The 15,252-nt window shown below is 64.6% G+C and overlaps 1 protein-coding gene across 7 annotated transcripts in view; it reads right to left on the reverse strand.

Moving 5' to 3' along the window:
- Positions 1–489: 489 nt before the first annotated feature.
- The window catches only part of SBF1 (SET binding factor 1), a 62,240-nt gene continuing 47,477 nt past the window's right edge, over positions 490–15,252 (reverse strand). Inside the window, exons 18-43 of one of the 7 annotated variants that reach the window (XM_084520542.1) lie at positions 14,981–15,139; positions 14,535–14,794; positions 14,124–14,296; positions 13,847–13,920; positions 13,539–13,734; positions 13,124–13,251; positions 12,178–12,353; positions 11,526–11,603; positions 9,686–9,825; positions 8,795–8,999; positions 8,458–8,654; positions 8,222–8,359; positions 7,196–7,288; positions 6,813–6,890; positions 6,061–6,245; positions 5,812–5,988; positions 5,191–5,292; positions 4,925–5,110; positions 4,685–4,811; positions 4,470–4,600; positions 3,776–4,009; positions 3,551–3,661; positions 3,194–3,405; positions 2,909–2,996; positions 2,686–2,817; positions 490–2,536 (exon numbers count right to left, since the gene is read on the reverse strand). In XM_084520542.1, the coding sequence (XP_084376668.1) occupies positions 2,438–2,536; positions 2,686–2,817; positions 2,909–2,996; positions 3,194–3,405; positions 3,551–3,661; positions 3,776–4,009; positions 4,470–4,600; positions 4,685–4,811; positions 4,925–5,110; positions 5,191–5,292; positions 5,812–5,988; positions 6,061–6,245; positions 6,813–6,890; positions 7,196–7,288; positions 8,222–8,359; positions 8,458–8,654; positions 8,795–8,999; positions 9,686–9,825; positions 11,526–11,603; positions 12,178–12,353; positions 13,124–13,251; positions 13,539–13,734; positions 13,847–13,920; positions 14,124–14,296; positions 14,535–14,794; positions 14,981–15,139 (3,879 nt within the window). In that variant the 3' untranslated portion in view covers positions 490–2,437. The remainder of the gene's footprint in view (positions 2,537–2,685; positions 2,818–2,908; positions 2,997–3,193; positions 3,406–3,550; positions 3,662–3,775; positions 4,010–4,469; positions 4,601–4,684; positions 4,812–4,924; positions 5,111–5,190; positions 5,293–5,811; positions 5,989–6,060; positions 6,246–6,812; positions 6,891–7,195; positions 7,289–8,221; positions 8,360–8,457; positions 8,655–8,794; positions 9,000–9,685; positions 9,826–11,525; positions 11,604–12,177; positions 12,354–13,123; positions 13,252–13,538; positions 13,735–13,846; positions 13,921–14,123; positions 14,297–14,534; positions 14,795–14,980; positions 15,140–15,252) is intronic. The other 6 variants (XM_084520543.1, XM_084520545.1, XM_084520544.1 and 3 more) reach the window with 6 other exon arrangements.

Genomic DNA, 15,252 nt, shown 5'->3' on the forward strand with positions numbered 1-15,252 from the left:
AGAAAAAAAAAAAAAAAGTCGTTTAACAAATTGAAAGTCACAGCTGCAAGTTGTGTAGGGGACAGGGGGGAGGATTGGAAACTGAGAGAAAACCAAGCATAAAATCTGAGCTGCTGGAGACTTACACAGCTGTACAGGGGCTGCTGGTTTTGTTCATTAGCTTTTAGTCTTAAAAGTAGCTGCTCCGGATGTCCCCACCACGATGTAGCAGGGACCAGCAGAGATGGCCTCACAGCAGAGCAGAGCTTTAATGCCCCAGGCAGCAAACACCTGATGAACCACACTCTGTGGGCACCGCGATGGGCACCACTGAACCCTGCTCAGCACAGTCCTGGCGGGGCTCCTGCCCTCCTCCTCCTCGCTGTGCTGGCTGCTCTCCTATGGGCCCTGGCCCCGGCCACAGGTGGCAGCCCCCATCCTGCAGCTCCTGTGATGCTGGGGGGCCACGGGGCACCCGCTGTTGGTGCAGTGAGGCACAAGGGGCACGTGTCATATTAATTTTTTTATTAAATTCAGTTAGTCTTCTCTTTTATATAATAACCTTTTTCCTCTAGGCACAATACAATACAAGGACTCTGTATGTTTGACACAATGTACAGAAACTTCAATAATCTACAACTGCTCAGGTAAGTTACAAAACCTCCATGTTACACCAGCTACCTGCCACAGCCATTATTGTACAATAAAACAAAGAGGGGAACCTGGGGATTAAGACTGTACAAAGACCTCTGCACTGAAATAAAACAAGGAACTCCTTTAAAAACAAGACAGGTAGGAGAGCTGGCTGAGCTTGCAGGAGAGGCGTGGAGGGTCGGGCCCTGGTCACGGTCGCTTCGCGGAGCTGGGAGGGCTGCGGGGGCCGGGTCCCATCCTGCGGACGGACGGACAGCCCTGAGCGACCTCCACCTGCCCAGGAAGCGACCTCGGGGTGAGCGGGGCCAAACCCCCCCGCAGTAACACCAGTGCAGGGGATGAGGTGCTGCAGGCTCTGATTCTGTACCGAGATTCCCCCTTTGCACTGACACTGTGACAGCAAGAAGCAGGGAGGCGGCAGCGGGGGGGACGCGCAGCCCCCAGCAGCGCTGTGGGGCCAAACCTGCCCTCCTGCGGGGCCGGGACCCCTCCACGGGTGGGCTCGGCCTGGCAGCGCTGGCAGGGGCCCAGCCTGAGCACAAGCAGGGGGGCTTGGGGAGGGGACGAGCCCCGGAGGTGGGGAGAAGCGGGCAGCACAGCGCAGTGCCCGGCACGGTGCCCGCCGAGGTGCTGCTCGCTCCCTGCCGCAGGACGCACGGGGTGGCCAGAGCGGAGACCAGAGCAGAGGCTGTGTGGCACCCGACAGTGCCCATCACATCCTGGCCCTGGCGTCATCACCTGGCTTCACAGCCCGTGGGCACCCTGGGCTGCAGCCGAGCAGGACCCCTTGCCCCTGGGGCTGGGTGGTCCCCACCTGGGAAGGGACCTGCAGGGACAGAGGGGCACCCCCCAGCCTGGGCCAGGGCCCCGAGGCTGCAGCATTTGGCACCTCCCGTGGGGAACGCACCCCCACCAGCAAGCCTGAGCAAGGAGGTAGAGGCTGCAGCCTGCCAGGGCAGGGAGCCCGCTGGTCACAGCCTGAGCAGGCACCAGCCACGTCCATGCCCTCCCCCGTACATGTGCCTGGCGCCTACAGCTACAACACCGCGAGCAGCCTGGGCAGGCAGCAGCTGTGCTCGTTTGTTCCTGTGCAAGTCTGTGAGAGCTCAAGGGCTGGGGAGCGCTGCCCGAGGGCCAGGGCAGGATGGTCCCAGAGCTCAGGCGAGCGCCCTCTGCACCCACGGGCACCCTGAGCTGCAGATCCCCGGCTCCAGCAGGGCAGGGGCTAAGCCTGGGCCACGCTCGGGCCAGCGACTGCACCGGGGGCAGCGGCACTGGGTGAGGAGGGAGCAGGCCCTGCCCCGTGGGTGCTCGGGCAGACATGCAAGCCGCGGGGAGGACGAGGAAGCCAGGCAGCTCCTGCTTTCTCTAGCAGCACGGGGCAGTGGCGGGGGGCACCCTCTCCAGCCAGCCGGCACCATCCCTGCTGCAGCAGAGCTGGAGCGAGGCCGCCTGGCCCGGAGGTGCAGAGCGGACACAGGGTAATTACAGGGCTCAGACAGGACGGGGGAGCAGAGCAGGACAGGCTCCCGCCCGCACCCCAGCCTGCTTCAATGCGACGAATTCCTCCACTACGCAGTCCTACCATAGTGTAACACGCTGATCCTGCCCCCACCACCACCTGCGGGAGCACGGGCGGCTGCGGGCACTCCGGTGCAGCACACCCGCGGCCGACGGGAAGGGTCCAGCTCCTCGCCAGTCAGTCACAGCCCCGGCTCAGCGCCGAGCCTGGGCACTGCCTCTGCTCCACGTGCTGGGGCGCGGGAGACTCTGTGCCTGGAATAGAGGCTCCTCTGAGCCAGGCTCACGCGTCCGACAAGCAGCTCTGGATGCGGTCGATCCACTGCTGGGCTAGCTGCACGTCCTGGGCGCAGAAATTGTAAACTCGTTTCGTCGTCTTCAGCTGCAGGGGAGGAGAGAGAAGGTGAGCGGGGCCGGGCGGCTGCTCCGGGCAAGACAGTGACACCACGGCCCCCAGGAGCCCAGCGAGGGGCAGGGGCCGTGGGCTGCCCAGCTCCCCTCCCTGCAGCAGGGGCTCAGTGCCCCACTCACATCGAAGAAAGCTTTCTCGTCCACCGTCTTGGGGGCCCCCATGGTGGGGGTGCCAGGCGTGATGGACTCCACGTCGGCCAGGTCAATGACGCCTTTGCACTCCGTGTCCATCCGGCTGTCGTAGTACCGCAGCTGGGGGGAGAGGTCCCGCACACAGCTCAGCACGCGGGGAGGGAGGAGGGGACCCCGGACACGTCCCTCGCCCTGCCCAGCCCCTGAGTACCTGATGCTTGGTTTTATCCAGCACAAACCAGCGAGGCTTCCAGGGTTTCATGAAGGCTCCTTTCTTGTACAGGGTCCCCTCATAGGACCTGCGGGGGGCAGGCAGTGCGTCAGTGCCCCATTGCACCCCGTGGGCAAAAGCAGAGAGGGGCCCGCGTGTGGGTCAGCTGGTGGCAGCCGGACACCAACAGGGACCACCGAGGTCCCTGTGCTGCAGAACCCAGGTGCCAGCTCTCTGGGAAGGGCCCCCCACCCCTGTCCCCCGCCCCTGTCCCCCCCTGCCTGCCTGTTCTCGCTCTCTGACATCTGGAACTGGCTGTAGAGCGTGCTGGTGCTCTTCCGGCCGCCCTGCTTCCCGCTGGACGGGGTGGAGGTGCTGCTGGTGTCGCTGTCCAGGCTGAGGTTGAGCGTGGAGCCCACGCCGCTCTCCTGCAGGTACACGCCCAGCGAGCGGCGGTGGTGGGAGAGGCCGGAGGACATCAGCAGGGAGCTGGGGGTCTGCGGGGGGCAGAGGGCACCGTGTGAGGGGGGACGGCTCCCCGGGCACGCCAAGCACCAGCCCCGGGCTGCAGGAGCCGACAGCAGCCTCGCTGGGCACCCTCGGCAGAACCGAGTCCTCCCTTCAGCCCTGTCGCAGCCCTACCCGGCTGCCCTCCTGCCGGGCCTCGGTGCGCTGGGAAGCTTTGATCTTGTCCCACGTGTCCTTCCAGCGCTCCGGGACCTGCCCCAGCTCCATCTCCAGGTTGTGCAGCTCCTGCAGGGAGGACTCAGGCATCAGCCCGAGCTGTCTGTGTCCCGGGGGGGGCTGCAGAGCGCCGTGCACGGGGCACTGCACCACCTCTGGGGCACCGTCCGAGCCCAAACTCACCTCCAGCAGCTTGGAGATGGCGTCGGGCTCCACGCGGCTGCGGTTGTCGTAGCAGGGCCAGATGATTTTGCGCTTTGTCTGCGGGGCACTGGTGTCCTGCCGGTCTGCCTCCTCCACGTGCTCCGGCTGCCCCTGCACCAGCTCCCAGTCGTAGGAGGGGCCCTCGGACAGCGTCTCCTCCGTGTAGTAGTCCCACACCTTCAGGTTGGAAATGTTGCTGTACGGCCTTAGCACCTAGGGAAGAGCCAGGGTTATGCTGAGAACAGCGGGCGGCATCCAGGCAGACCTGGCCCTGCGGCAGGGTCGCAGATGAGCCTGTGTTGTACTGGTTTTCTCTGTCTGGACTGGAAACCAGTCCCTTCACAAAGAGCTTTCCCCATGGTGATGCTTTCTGGCTGGTACCAAGAGGCTGCAGGCTGGTCAGCAGAGGGCAATGCTGGCCCGGAGACACCAGAGCTGCTGCCAGGACAGGACCCAGCCCAAATGCAGGCTCTGAGCTGCCCAGCCCCAGACTGGGCTCGCCATCCAGCTCGTGGTGGTGACGAGCCCATAAGGAGCCCTGACAGCACCAGCTCAGGATCTCTCCTGTGCTCGAGGGTCCCTGCAGCACCCCCAGAAATCCCTGAGCCCCTGCAGAGTGCGGGGACCTGGGGGGCTGGAGCAGGTGGATCCAGAGCAGCGGCAGAGCTCTCACCTCCCCATCCTCGGGGGCATACATGTAGTTGAAGAAGACGGGAGCTTTCTTGTTCAGCCGGTCGATGTAATCCCAAATGGACTTGTAGACCTGCTGGCTTTTCCGCTCGCCCTTCTCCTCATAAATGAGGCCTGCGGAGAGGAGGGCAGGAGGGCGTTATTTGGGGCCAGGCACTGAGCTGCCCCTCCCCTGCACACCCCGCACGCTGCCCTCACCCAGCTCGATGCGCTCGTAGTCCGAGTCCAGCAGGAACGTCCGGAAGCGGTTGGAAATGTAGTGGTAGCTGAGGAACTTCAGGTAGTACTGGCTGAACTCAAACTCCATGGGGAACTGCAGGTGGATCTGCGAGGAGGAGCATGGTGAAGGCTCCCAGCACACACCCACGCTGGCAGTTGCTGCCCAAATCATGGGCTGGCACCAGTGCTTGGGCAGCCCTGGCCTCACGGGGCCCTCACCTGATGCACGCAGTCCAGGAACTGCAGGAAGATGGGCGCAAAGCCGCTGCTCTGGCTGGCCAGGGTCTGTGCCCCGCGGTGGCTGAAGCGGTGCCCAAAGGACAGCCACTCCTTCTCCACCAGCAGGCGGAAGCCCTCCATCGTCCGGTAGTAGGGGTCCGAGAGTAGCTGCACCAAGGAGACCACCTGCAGGGACAGGGGGGGCTCGAGATGCTCCTGGGGATGCTCGGTGGCAGCCGTCGCGCCGGGCAGCTGAGGGCTCCTACCTGCGTGGTGATGTCCCAGCCGTCCTCCAGGCTGACCAGCACAGAGGAGCCCGTGTCCAGCAGCTCCACCACCAGCACTGAGATCTGCAGGATCTTGTGGATCTGCCAAGGCAAGGATTGACACTTAATAGGGAGCAGGAAGCTCATTTGCTGCTGTGGGGCAAAGCAAGCCCTTCTTCTGGAGCACTCTTCAAATGGAGCAGAGCACAAGGGCTCTGCAGGGCCAGGACACAACTCCAGTGCACCCCGGGTCTGTGCCCAGGGCAGCCCTGCAGACAAACCCCGTCCTGCAGAGAAGCAGAACCTGGGTCCCCCCGGCTCCTGGGTCCCTGCCCTGCTCCTCCAGCCAGCAGCTGCCCCAGATGCTTGCAGCGCTCATATCCAGAGCCACCAAGCAGCACGTTGTCTGGGCTCTTTCAGCCTTGTTCCTCCCAGCCCAGCTTGGTGTTCACTTGGTGTCCCCACTCTGTGCCCAGTGGCACTCGGGACAGAGCCCCCAGACCGCCCCCTCAGCCTCTGCTTCACCAGGAGGGACAAACACATCCCTGACACAAGCCAACAGCGAAGACTCCGGCCATGGGGACAGATTGGGGGCCCTGCAGCCTCCGGGGCACCACTGACCTGGGAGAGCCACTCGGACTCCTCCAGGGACCGCAGGTAGGTGACGGGCGGGTCGCCGGCGGGGCAGCCGGGCACGCAGGCCTTCATCAGCTTCTTGAAGCTGGCCTTCACCTGCCGCACGTCGAACACTTCGATGGGCACCACCTCCCAGTGCTGCAGCGGGTCCGGCTTCACCCCCTGCGGGAGGAGAGCGTCAGCACCGTGCGACCCGCCGCCCAGCCCCGCCGCCACCGCGTCCCCTTCGGCCACCTTCAGCTGCGACTTGTCCCCGATGATGTAGAGCGAGGCGCGGTGCTGCCGCAGGAAGCTGGCCTCGGCGGGGCTGCCGTTGTGCTGGGCGCTCAGCAGGTCCTTCCCCGCCAGGCGCGACCCGATCTCCACGTTCAGGGCGTAGCTGCTCATGCGCCCGCTGGCGCGGATGCTGCCCCACTTGCCTGCAAGACAGATGCAGTCACCAAGGGGCCCCGAGGCCGGGACGGCCGCTGCGCTCACCCCGACCCCGAGGGGCTGGCGCAGGGCGAGCAGCTCTCCGTGGGAGCTGAGCTGCAGGGCAGAGCCCTCGGAGCACATGCTGGGAAGGTGCTGGGCACCAGGTTTGCTTTTGCTCCGTCTCCTCGCTGGGTGCTGTAGGGCCTCCTGCCCGCCGTGTGCTGGGAACAGCCCCAGCCCCGAGCAAGGCGGGCTGCCCCCGTGCCCCCTTCCCTGCAAGCCAGACCCTCTCCTCCGCCGCCACCAGCGAGCACCAGCAGAAGTGCGAGGAGCCTAAAGCAAACCTGGGGGAGGGCGCGGGGTGGGCGCGGGCAGGCCCAGTACTTACCGCAGGCACCGCGGCCGGGCTGCACCGGGGCCGTGCTCAGCTGAGCGCAGGCGTGAGCGGGCGGGCGGTGGTGTTACTGGGGCATTAGTCGTGTGAGGGGGGCGTGGGGTGTGTGGGCTGTGGGTGTGGGGTCAGTCGTCAGGTTAGCACCCGGGTGGTGGTTATGCGCACGGCGGTACCGTACCTCGCGGCGCCTCGCGGCCCTTCGCCGACGCGCACTTGGGGGTGGAGAGGGTGATGACCCTGGCTCTGTGACCGAGCCCTGAGAGCACAGGACGAAAGCAACCTCAGCGAAGGCGCCGGGAAGAGCTGGACCAACGCTCTCGCTGGGCGGACATGGATGGAAGGGACGGGGGCCGGGATGGAGCGACTGGAGCCACGCATGGGATGGAGATGGCGCGGAGCTGCCTCCGGGTCCTGCGGCCGGTCCCTCCCTCCCCTCCCTGCGGCTGCCCCATGCCAGAGCTCTGGGGAAGCAAGAGGGAAGCAGCTACTCTACCCCAGCTGCCCCGGCCCGGGGGCCTTCGCGAGGCCCCCACGAGGCAGCGTTCACTCGCACGTCCTCACCTCCACGGCTAATAGTACCGGGCCCATCGTCCTTCCCTCCCATCACCTGCTTCATGAGCGATCCCAGCTTAGGCTGCCTCTTGTCGGAGAAATCTGTAGCACCAACAAAACGTCAGCTCTGAGCCTCGCTGCGCTGCTCCCGCAGGGCCCTCCCGCCCTGCCTCCCCACGGCTGCTCCAGAGGGAGGGAAGGGGCCCGAGAAGGAACCAGCGGCAAGCAGGAGAGCCCGGGGCCGGGACCAGGGGCCAGCATGCAGGAGACACCTTCCAGCTGCAGCCTGGCACCTGCGGCAGCAGCGTGAGCAGGGGCTGCACCCCACAGCACCAGCGAGTGCCACCGCCCTGCCCCAGCCCTGCTCTGGGTGTTTTGCACTGGGGGCATCCCCCAGCACCGTGCCCGCTCCCTCGCCGCCCCCCAGCCCCTCTGGCCGTGCTGCTCCTGCAGCAGCTTCGGGCAGGTCCCGCACCAGGGAACGAGCCCCGGGGGAGCTGGGCTCTCCTACACCCCTTTGGCCCCCGGTCACCTCCGCAGCAATGACGGGGTGGGATGGCAGGGACAGACGATGAATGGCAATGGAATGGCAGCAATGGAGAGCTCTGCTCGGGCAGCACGAGGCAGACTTACCGCAGCGTCCCGTGACAGACCCCGCGCTGCCCCCGCTGCGCTTGGTGCCGAGGTCTCAGCTGATGGGGTCCGTCCCCTCCCACCCACCCCTGGCTCTCAGCAAGCTCCTGGACCCAGTCGGGAGCTCCCAGTGCTTGCAGGTGCGGGGGCACTGCCTTGCCCAAACCCGTCCCCACCACCACCAGTCCTGGAGACCCGGTGGGAACTGGGAGCTCTGGGAAGTGCGCCGGGAAGGCTCTGCTGCCTTCGTGGACGTGGCAGACCAGGGAGAGCTGCTCACCTGGCTGTCCAGGCTCTGGGACACGCAGCAGGACCCACGAGCAGGGCCCCGTGCACCAGGTAAGGTGCGAGCCTCCTGCCTCCCCTGCGCCCTGCGCAGCGCCACGACCCAGCTGCTCTCACCTGCGCTGCTCATGTGTGCCGAGGTGAAGCCACTGAGCGTGTTGCGCCCACTGGCGTCAGCATAGTGAGGCATGGAGTTGATCACGGCCTGCAGATACTTTTCCTGCTCCAAACTGGTGGAGTCTGTCTGCGAGGGGCCTGGGAGAAAGCCAAGAGCATCAGCACTGCCCCGGGCACAGGAAGGGGCCACAGCCTGCCCCAGCACGGCAGTGCCCAGGGGTGAGGGGGACAGGCACCTGTGGTGGGGGCGTTTTGGGACTTGAAGAGGCCCACGACGCCCTTGCCGTGCAGCCCTCCCGAGCGCAGCAGCACGGCCTTGGTGCGGGAGTTGCGCCAGCACACCACGGGGAAGCGGTTCTGGCGGTAGCAGCGGGAGATGCGCTGGATCGTGTTGTCCTGGATGCTCTGCGGCACGATGAGCAGCCCGGGGTAGCTGCGGGGGAGAGCGGAGGCTCTGCAGGGCGCGGCGAGGGGCAGCACCAGCCCACCCGCAGCTCCCACGGGTGACCGGAGACCCTCGCTGCGCCCCCACGGCCTCTCCCCAGGGGCTGTCCCCGTGCTGCTCGGGCTCACCTCCGACAAATGGCGTACATGCGGTTCACCGTGGAGATGCGGAAGGGCTCGTTCTTGGAGCGCGTGAGGCTGCTGCTGAGCGTGCCCAACCCCAGCCGCTGGTAGTCGCGGCAGCAGGCTCGCTCCACCAGGTGGTTGATGGTCTTCTCCGAAGGTTTGATGGTGGTGGTGGGGGTCAAAGTGCTTCTGTCCATCTCCTCGGACACTGCGGAGACAAAGAGGGACCCGGCTCAGCCTGCAGCTGGGGGCATCGTCCAGCCTGGCAGAGACAGGACGGGACGGGAGCTGCACCCCACTGCCCTCCCCTGCAATGGAAGAGCTCTGACCCTTCCCAAGGGCTCTGAAGCAAGAGCCTTTGCTCGTTAGGTTAACAGAATTCAAAGCATCCTCGTGAACAGAAGGGAAGCTCTGCAACCAGCCATCTACAGTCAGAGGCCAGCCCCACACGCAGCAGGCTCCCTGTGGATACTGCTCCCCCCCAGATCCCACAGCCATGCCTCCTCCAACAGCCCTCCCCGGGGAAGGCTGGGATCCTCAGTACTGAGAACTCCTCCTGGTCCTTTGCTCCTCAGCCCAAACGAGTTTGTCCCACGTCTAATCCAAGCTTTCTTGCTGCAGCTCAAGGCTGCAAATTTTCTCCTGACAGGTTGAGGCCACAACCCCACATGGCTCACTGGGTGTTTTCAGTTCCTAACACAGCAATATCTCAGCTTGCTGCCCCCTACAAGGGGATGAGAGCTGGCAGGCTGCTGGGGACAGCCAGAGGTGACCAGGGCTGTGCGCAGGGAAGCTCCTGTGCCTGCTCCCTCAGCCGAGAGCTGACCCGAGGGGCTCCTGCTGCAGCCTCCCCCTGCTCCCACCACCTCCCTCCCCGCGCAGGGTGCCCCCAACCTGAGATCTCGTCCTCGTTGTCCTCTGCGAAGTGCTGGCTGCTCCGCTGCTCCCAGGCGGGCGGTGTGTATTTCTTCCGTGTCACGTACTGGCGGCCGATTGTTTTCTTGGCGTTTTTCACCAGGTTTTTGGAGAGCGTCCTGGAACAAGAGAAGAGGCCGGGGCCAGCTGACACCCGCTCCAGCACGAGCACAGCCACCAGGGCAGGCTGGAGCAGCACCCACATCACCCCCAGAGCGAAGCAGAGATGGAGCACCCTGAACACCAGAGCACCCTGAACACCAGAGCACCTCGACCACCCCAACCACCAGAGCACCCCGACCACTGGCACACCCCGATCACCCCAACCACCACCGACAGGCACGGTCGCAGTCACGGCCACCAGAGGATGGATGCCACCTGCAGTGCCCAGCACGGGGCGAGCGCTCGGCACCGAGCCCCGAGCCCAGGCTGCAGAGGCTGGGGGCAGCCAGGCTGAGCAGCCCCCAGCGCCCCATCCTCCCGGGAGCACCACGAGCATGGAGACAGACATGTCCCAGGCTCTGAAGCCACCACCTCCACATCTGAGCCCTCAAACCCGTTGATCTGTCGTGTCCCTAGACGATCGTGGATCCCAGAATGGTTTGGGTTGGAAGGGACCCCAGAGCCCATCTCGTTCCAAGCCCTGCCCCAGCCCCGGCTGCCCCCAGCCCCATCCAGCACTGCCAGGGATGGGCACCCCCAGCTCCTCGGGGCAGCCCGTGCCCACTGCCCCCACCATGAAAAAATCCTCATTCCTCCAAGGTGGGCTCCTTCTGACCCCCAGGGCAAGGTGATGGCTGCTGGAGGCTGCGTGGGGACGCTGCCAGCCCAGCCCAGCCCAGCCACGGGGCAGAGGGGAGCTGCTGAAGGCGAGCCCAGCGCTGTGTAAGGGACAGGGACAGCAGCTGGGCTCAGCCCCACACCCGCCCGTGGGGGGACTTCTCTGCCTGCCCAGGGCGGAATGGGAAGGCGCAGGAGGGAAATCTTCAAGAACCTGCAGGTGGTTAGGCTGCGTGGTCACAGCAGGCTCCTTAGGACACAGCTCCAGCAAGCCTATGCTTGAAGGCACGAATGGTCTGCATGTGTGCAGGACCTCACACATCATCATCATCATCATCATCATCATCATCATCATCATCTCAGGGAGCCCACGGGCTCAAAGAGGATCAAGTAAGGAAGCTGCAGGAATCAGGCAGGGATCGGCCACGTCCAGCCCAGAACAGCCAAGCTGGCGCACGGATCTCTGGTAATTCACCGGGTCAGGACTGGGGCCCAAGTGAGAGCAGGGGGCTCGTTTTGCTTTGCAAAGCAGACCAAGAGGGAATCTAACTGCTCCCTACAGTTATTAGAAGAAAAGCCTCAGGACTGGGCAACAGCACTGGGAACCAGTGGTCAGGTACAGAGGCTAGAAGCAGGAGTGCTTCCTAACCAAAGGAACACTGCAGGCAGTGTGGGGCACAGCCGGCAGCAGACGTGGGGTGGTGATGAAGCAGACCTCGCAAGATCTGGGACCGTGCCCAGCAGAGCTGTGCCCAGCAGCTCTGGTGGTCCCCAGAGGTTAGTAGGAAGATGCAGAGCTCCCTCAGCACGTCCTGGGGATCCCCCAGTGCCATGGAGCACTAGGACGGCCGCCCGCGAACTGAGGCTGCGGTAGGAGCGCACCCCAAACCTTCAGCCTGGAAAAGGGCGTCCCCGAAGTGCCAAGCCCCCAGCCCAGGCAGCATGCAGAGGAGGTGAGAAGAAGCCCTGGGAGCAGTGAAGGCTGCAGCCTGAGCCGAGGCCACCTCGCAAGCTCCCGCACAGGGTGAAGGCATCTTACGTGGTTGAATGGCCAAGGTGCCCGAGGGACATGACCCCCACTGTCAGGCCCTGGAACATACCGGTCACCTGCTGGGAGCTGAGTCACAAACACGGGAGAGCAGCTTAGACTCCAGGGCACACCAAGCACGACCAGCAGCAACCAGACCCACAGCTACAGCGGCCACCGAGCGCAGGAGCAGGGTCTGGCCTCGGGCCAGCACCAAGCACAGAGCTCTTCCACTGCCCCGCAGCGCTGCCCGTCCCCCGGGAAGGCAGAGACCACGCTCTCGTGCCCAGTGGAGCTTCTCCCACGAGATGCTTCCTCGGGATTTGTGCTGCTTCAGCCTGGGCGGCCGTGCAGGGAACAGCACTGAAGCCGTCAGCGCGCTTCCCAGGCTTGGCTGGTCCTCTGCTTGGAAAAGGACCCCAAAAAAAAGGGACCGTTCCCCTCCTTGCAAAAACCCAAAGGGAGCAGGGATCCTGTGCCAGGGAGGTCTGAGCAAGGCATGCCCAGGGACCCTGAGATCCAGCTCTGGACCCTGTGCCTGCTTTTCCCCTGCCTGGCATCTCTGCTGATGGGCTGGAGGAGGGAGAGAAGAGCCCCAGCACCGCCTGCGAGGGCCAGGAGCATCCCACGACCGCTCCCCCTGCTCCGGGGACGCTGCAGGTACCTGAGGGAGGGGTTCTTCTCCTTGGCCTTGGGCTGCATGGCTTGCTTGGGCGACTGGCCCACGGTGAAGGCGAAGGTGCCGTGGACGTGCTGGGGGTAGCGCAGTTTGTGCAGGTGCTTCCTGAAGACCTCGGCACTCTCCAAAGCCACCTCATCATCGAAGGCAATCTTCAGCAACTGCGAGGACAAGCAGAAGGCAGGCTCAGGGGGGTCACCGTGTGCCTGGCACCGTGGGGCGAGGGAGAGCAGCAGAGCTCCTCCAGCCCTTCCCCCAGCCCAGGTCCTGCTCAGCAGTGACCACCATGGGCACAGGCCAGGCAGGAGGCTCCCCGTCTGCCCCCTGTGCCAGTTATTTGGTGCCATACACGGCCCTTTTGGGGCTGCTCTGCACATGAGCACTGTCCCTGGGATGTCCCCAGAGCGCAGGGACAGGCAGCAAGGGGCAGGCAGCGCTCTGCGTGGTGCTCTCCTCCCCGAGCTGCTCTGCCTCCACGAGTCTCTCGGAGACACACAATGCTCAGAGGTGACTCCTCTCCTAACATCTCTTCCTGCTGGATTTCTCCTCTTCTAGGACCCACTACAAGGTTTGCAGGATCACCTCTGAGGGCATGAGCACGGCACGTGCCTTCCCAGGGCTCCAGCAGCTACTGAAGCAGTTGGAGAGGAGCCTCCAGCTACAAACAGCGACCAGCCCCGCATCGGGACCACAGCCCCGTCCCTCCTCTGCAAGGGGCCCTCAGGCTCTGTCCCCAGGTGCACTCACCCCCTTCAGAGGCCGTCTTTGGCCCCTGCAGGCAAAACTAACAAAAACCAGGTGAGCACAGGCAGCGAGTGCCTCATCCCAGGGGGTGAAGCCAGCGCCGGCCAGGTCCCTGCTGGGTCCCCCCACCAAGGCTCCCCTCAGCTGTGCTGATGCAGCTCCAAGGAGCAGCCCCCCGCGGCCTCACCTGGAATGTGCAGGAGCGTAGCTGCAGGCCCTCCGTGAGGAACTGATCCTGCTGGCTGTGGATGTTGATCTTCTTCTCTTTGGTCAGCGAGGCGATGGGGAAGGAACGGATCACCACCTGCTCCCCCACTGGGCACAACAGGGAACGCGTCAGCCACCGCCCGGCCAGCTCCCACCAGGCCCACAGCATCAGGAGGCCAGCAACAGGGCAGAGGTGCTACAGCAGGGCCACGGGGCTTTGGAGGTGGGCACGAGCGGTGTAACCTCTCCAGAGGGCGCACAGCAAGAGCAGGCATCCTCCTGTGCTCTGGGAGCACCCACCGAACCGCTGCAGCCCCTGCTTGGGATCGCCCCTGGCCGCCTGCCCCCAGCACCAACACCCCCAGCCGGGGGACGGGGCGCACGGGCAGCCTTACCCAGCGGGTCCGTGGGGGTGCCTTTGAAGATGATGCGGTAGGTGGTGAGGAAGATGGCTCCCTCGGCAGGCAGCAGGGGTGGGCCACCGACGCTGCCCCCCGCGGCCTCTTCCCGCTCGTCGGGCATGAGGCAGACGCGGAAGCCCTCCATCACGCACTCCTCGCCCACCAGCAGGTTGGGGCGCAGCAGCTTTGGCTACGGGGGTGTAAAAGAGGAGGTTTAGGGCCACGCGGACGTGGAAGGGGACTCGATAGCCCCGCGCAGCACCAGAACCTTCCCCACACCCTGCAGCGGGCCAGGCCGATACCTTCTGGATGGGAGGAAGCCTCTTGCTCTCCCTGTGCACGGCATCCAGCGTCTCGATGTGCATCTGCACAATATCTGCGGACAAGCACGAAGTTAGGGACCACGAGCAACTCGTTAGCTCACACACTCCCCAGGCGACCTGCCCCTAGCACTGAGTGCTCCTCTTTCGCCCTTCTTGCTGCTTCTTTCAGAATCCCCTGGTGAGCAGATCCCAGCTGCTCAGGAAGGGTCCTGCAGTGGGATCACGCGGCCGCCCGCCCCCCGGCAGAGCTCATTACCAGGGATCATGACGTGCAGCCCCTTGAGGTGCTCGTTGGTGACGCCGCTCTCCGTGCAGACTTTGTCCACGAAGCGGTTGATGAATCGCACCACGTAGTTGGCCACATCGGAGCTCTCGGCGTCCTCGAAGCCACTCTCTGTGTCATAGCTCTCAGCCACGCTGCCAGCGATGCTGCCATACAGAAGCAGAGAAGATTTAGCTTGGAGCACGTCTCCCCACTGCCACAACCACAGCAGGAGGCCCCTGCCCACGCCAGGCAGAGTCCTAAGGAGTCTTCATCCCTCTTCATATGAACCCAGGGGTTCCACCCTTGACATGAAACAGCCCTGGGCAGTGCAACCTGCACCAATCCTGCCTCGCAGCCCAGGTATGGTGCCAAGGTGTGCTCTTGGCACCGTGCCCCGTGTACCTGTTGGTGACCAGGCTGTTGCTGACACTCTCCACGTCCCCCAGCCCGGAGCTGCGCAGCAGGCGGTTCTTGCTGGTGTCAAGAGGCAGCAGCAGGTAGCTCATGCGGTTGGCGTAGTGGATGGCCTGGCTGAACACGGTGCTCTCCTCCTTCTGGATCAGCTCCTGCTGTTTCTCTCGGCTCATGGTGGGCCAGAGCCTCAGCTGCTCTGACGCTATCTCGAGGGCAGACTTGGCTTCCTGCGGCTCCTCCGTGCTCTCCTGAAGGAGGAGAAGGACGTGTCAGAGGTCTGCATGGACAGGAGACCTGCCAGCCTTCACCACGCTGCCCCCAGAGCAGCCTCCAGCAGCAGGCTGCAGTCCCTCGTCCATCCCTATCAGCCTGTGGACCTAGGGGGGCTGCTTCCGTGCAGCTGCTCTGCGGGAAGCCCGACACCACCACCTCACCTCCTCCGTGTGGTTCTCCTCGTTGCTGTCCAGGTACAGGGCTCGGATGTGGTTCTGCACATCGCAGTAGAACATCGCCTCCCAGAACTGGATGTTGGTCCACACCACGTGCTCCTGCACACAGCTGTAGGCAAACTGCGTGATGCCCGGGCCCAGTTTCTGAGGAAGCAGAAGACAGAAGCTGCATGCAGACACGGCCTTCGTGCCAGCCTCTCCTCCCCAGCTAACCCCTTCTCTCGCCTGTGCCCTTGGGCAGGCAGGAGGGCCGCTTG

The sequence above is a fragment of the Aythya ferina genome, assembly GCF_964211825.1.
Source record: "Aythya ferina genome assembly, chromosome: 1".
NCBI lineage: Eukaryota > Metazoa > Chordata > Aves > Anseriformes > Anatidae > Aythya > Aythya ferina.